The sequence below is a fragment of the Pundamilia nyererei genome, unplaced genomic scaffold, assembly GCF_000239375.1.
Source record: "Pundamilia nyererei isolate P.nyererei 1_Seehausen unplaced genomic scaffold, PunNye1.0 scaffold00304, whole genome shotgun sequence".
Lineage (NCBI taxonomy): Eukaryota > Metazoa > Chordata > Actinopteri > Cichliformes > Cichlidae > Pundamilia > Pundamilia nyererei.
Window position 1 is genome coordinate 102,885 of NW_005187705.1, and position 3,291 is coordinate 106,175.

The following is a 3,291-nucleotide window of genomic DNA, read 5'->3' on the forward strand; positions in this document are numbered from 1 at the left end:
AAAAAAAAAGAAAATTCAAGGCGAGCAGATTTTTATTGACGGAGCTGAAATCGTCTCCAAGTCTCTGATGATCCTGGGGTCCACACCGGTGGCAGGTACTCAGGTGTTGGCTTTATACTAGAGAGCAGTTTAGTCATATTAGAAACTCCATCGGTGACGAAGCATCAGGCTGTTCCTGGATGCAGCGATGTTACCTTATGTTTAACACCCTGTTACAGCCAATCAGATCACTGTCACGGCTTCATAAACCAGAACTAAAAAAACTCAGGACAACAAACCACAATCACACTTTCTGAAAAATAACCAGCCATGTAACATTAACCAGGTCAGGACTACTATTGGATGGATGGACTTTGTGTTTAGTGCTGTGACGTAGTGTTTGTGTAACTGCTGTATCTTTATTTGGGTTTTATGGTTTATTTAATACAGCGTGTGCCTGCAGAGGGAAGATAAATGAGATGATGAATAAAGAAAAAGGAAATGAAAACTTTGTTTTGAGTTTGAGTTCGGTGTGTCACACCAGGCTTTATGAACAGCTTTCATTAAGCCTGAGGAAGCAACACCGCTGGTACATTTTCATGTACAAAGCATGCTGGGTAATCGCCTTGATTATCTTTATTGCCTATGAACAGCTGTTAGGATTGTCGCTCGTGTTTCTGGTACCAGGAGTTAGAACAGGAAGTTCAAACGAACGAAAGCTGCTTTTATCCAGCTGGGAAACTTGAAACCTGAGATCTTCTACTGCAGAGTGCGTCTGTGATCCTGATCAGGTCTCTGTTGAACCAGATTTTACTCTCTTGGTTAAATACAAGAAGCAGTCGAGCTGGTTGGAGCCTCGCTTCAGACTGTGGCTCAGAGTTAACATCTCCATGGTCACGGCTGTGGTCTTTCCCACAAACTCCACACTCTTACTTTTTACAGATGCAGACATTTTTCAATCCAATCAATGTTATTTAAAACAACAGCTGCCTCCAGGCGCTTTATACTGTAAAGACTCTACAATAAAACAAAGAAAGGAATAAAACATTACTGAGTCGATATTTTCCTTTCTGCACTCGAAGGGCATTAAATACAAAATGCTGCCATCGATAAAGATTTTAACTGAATCGTAAAGTCTACACGTATCACAAAGCAGCCACCTGCACCCTTCACTACATGACATCACAGACTGTGTTATGAGAGCCAGCAGCTTAAATCTGACTCAGAAGAATCCCGGGCGACTCACCCGGATGTGAGGCTGGATGCCGTGGCTCTGGCAGTACCTCTCCAGGTACCTCTGGACCTCCTGATGGGGCAGGAAGCTGCTAAGCTGGGGTTCAAAGGGGAAGTCCGGGAACATCATCACCTCCTTGGGCAGGTTGGTCCTGTCGGAATATCAGAAAACATTAACTGCGAGCACAGAAAGGAAACTTCACTGCAGCTCAGCCTTTCTGTCATGTTCATGTCAATGTAGGAGACTGCAGAGAGAACGAGCCCACAGGAAAGGACCAGAAACAACTGTGACTTTAGGCTTTAGTTGAGTCAGGACTGAAGCGTTAAGGATGACTTTACAACATAAATTATGCAAAGCTGCTCTCGTGAAACGTGGAGCCGGCCCTCGCAGCGAGCCCATCGATGGTGTGCAGACAGGTGAGCCTACCTGAGGTCTCTGTACATGCTGCTGTGCACCGGCAGCCCGTTATCAAGCTTTCCAACACGTTCGTCGTAACACCAGGTGCCGCCTACGTTTTCAGAGAGCTCGAACACCACCGGAGGAGCGAAGCGGCCTGAACGGGACAGGATGTGCCTGGCCGCGCAGAGTCCGGCTGCTCCGGCACCGACCACCGCCACCCGCTGCAACATCAGGTCTGTGCTGGTGACTCCACCTGAACTGAGCACGGAGACACAAACGCTCGAGATGAGGTCTGGTTATCACAGTGAGTAAACAGCTAATAATGAGCGTGCACAGTACGTGCTGATCTGCTCCACCTCATTTCCTGTTGTAAATCTATGTTCCAGTGCTACGTGCTCACATCAAACACAGCACACAGACGGATAACTAGGTGATAACTGATTAATGTGAAATATTTCCGAGCATCAAAATGATCATTTTGCTGGTTTTGGCTTTGCGCTCCAGAAGAAGCCCCGCCCACCTGCTGATTAAATGTTCTGTTTATGAGGGGCAGCCAATCAGAAGAAAACTGGTATAAAGAGGCAGGAGTTGAAACTAGCGGAACTGAAGCTCTGATTATTTTGAACCCTGTTAGAGTCAAAGAATAAAAGGTATGTGAGTCTAAAGGTCACAGGTGACGCTGTGACTCTAATTTACAGTTTAACCCAGCCTGGACTTGGACCTGCAGGCTGCCACTTTACAGTCTGAGCCATTAGCTCCGCTGCTCCACACTTCGCAGATGAGCAAATATGAACAACTCCCTTATCAGAATGCTAACAAGCTAACTCAGCCACAGTTTCATAAATCATGTTTATTCAACCCCATATTGCAAACTGCGCATGCCCACACCAGGCGACCACAAACTTTTTAAGTCTACCTGTCAGTGCAGATCGCTCCGTTGCTACATTAAAGTCGGCACTTTTAAACAAAACACCCCGATTAATCAGTGATGATGAAGAAACAAGGAGTTACCGTCGTCCCGCTCAACCGTCTCCCGTCCCGGTGTCCGCGGAAATCAGCGAAAACATCGCTTAAACGTTAGCTAACTGAACCGCTGGGCGTCCATCCAGGTACCGAGGCAGGACTCACGTCTCAACACCGCTCGGTTACCGCACAACGGCCCTGGTGTTACGGAGAAAACGGTCCCGTGTCTTCCGCTAACGTAATCAAAAAACTTCCGGAGTCCTTCACAATAAAAGCAGATAAGGTCGTTTAGCGCCAGAAAACGGCAAAAATAATATTTTATTTTATTCTATTTTCAATACATTTTAGCTTCATTTAGTTTCCTGAGTGGATTTACTTTACTCAGATGTTATTATGATTTTGTTTCCTCTGTTACATTTTATTGCTGGTATTATTTTATTTATCTATCGAACTATTTGTGTATTTATTTTAGCTGAACAGTCCTCCGATCAATGCTTCCTGTTTTTAGATAAACGGACTTTATTATTTTGAAAAAATAGTTCGATGATAGTTTAGGTTTTAGTGTATTAACCATCCTATTACGGCTGCTTGTCGTGTCAGTATTTAACAAAAATGACTAAAACTCAGTGTTGGGAAGGTTACTTTTAAAATGTATTCCATTACAGAATACAGAATACATGCCCCAAAATGTATTCTGTAACCTATTCCGTTACGTT

The 3,291-nt window shown here is 44.5% G+C and overlaps 1 protein-coding gene across 2 annotated transcripts in view; it reads right to left on the minus strand.

The window, feature by feature from the left end:
• The window catches only part of LOC102209622 (flavin-containing monooxygenase FMO GS-OX-like 2), a 15,722-nt gene extending 12,904 nt beyond the window's left edge, over nucleotides 1-2,818 (minus strand). The window contains exons 1-3 of one of the 2 annotated variants that reach the window (XM_005751235.1): nucleotides 2,624-2,818; nucleotides 1,640-1,865; nucleotides 1,226-1,364 (exon numbers count right to left, since the gene is read on the minus strand). In XM_005751235.1, the coding sequence (XP_005751292.1) occupies nucleotides 1,226-1,364; nucleotides 1,640-1,842 (342 nt within the window). In that variant the 5' untranslated portion in view covers nucleotides 1,843-1,865; nucleotides 2,624-2,818. Of the gene's footprint in view, nucleotides 1-1,225; nucleotides 1,365-1,639; nucleotides 1,871-2,623 lie in introns of both variants that reach the window. The other variant, XM_005751234.1, reaches the window with a different exon arrangement.
• Between the last annotated feature and the right edge of the window lie 473 nt (nucleotides 2,819-3,291).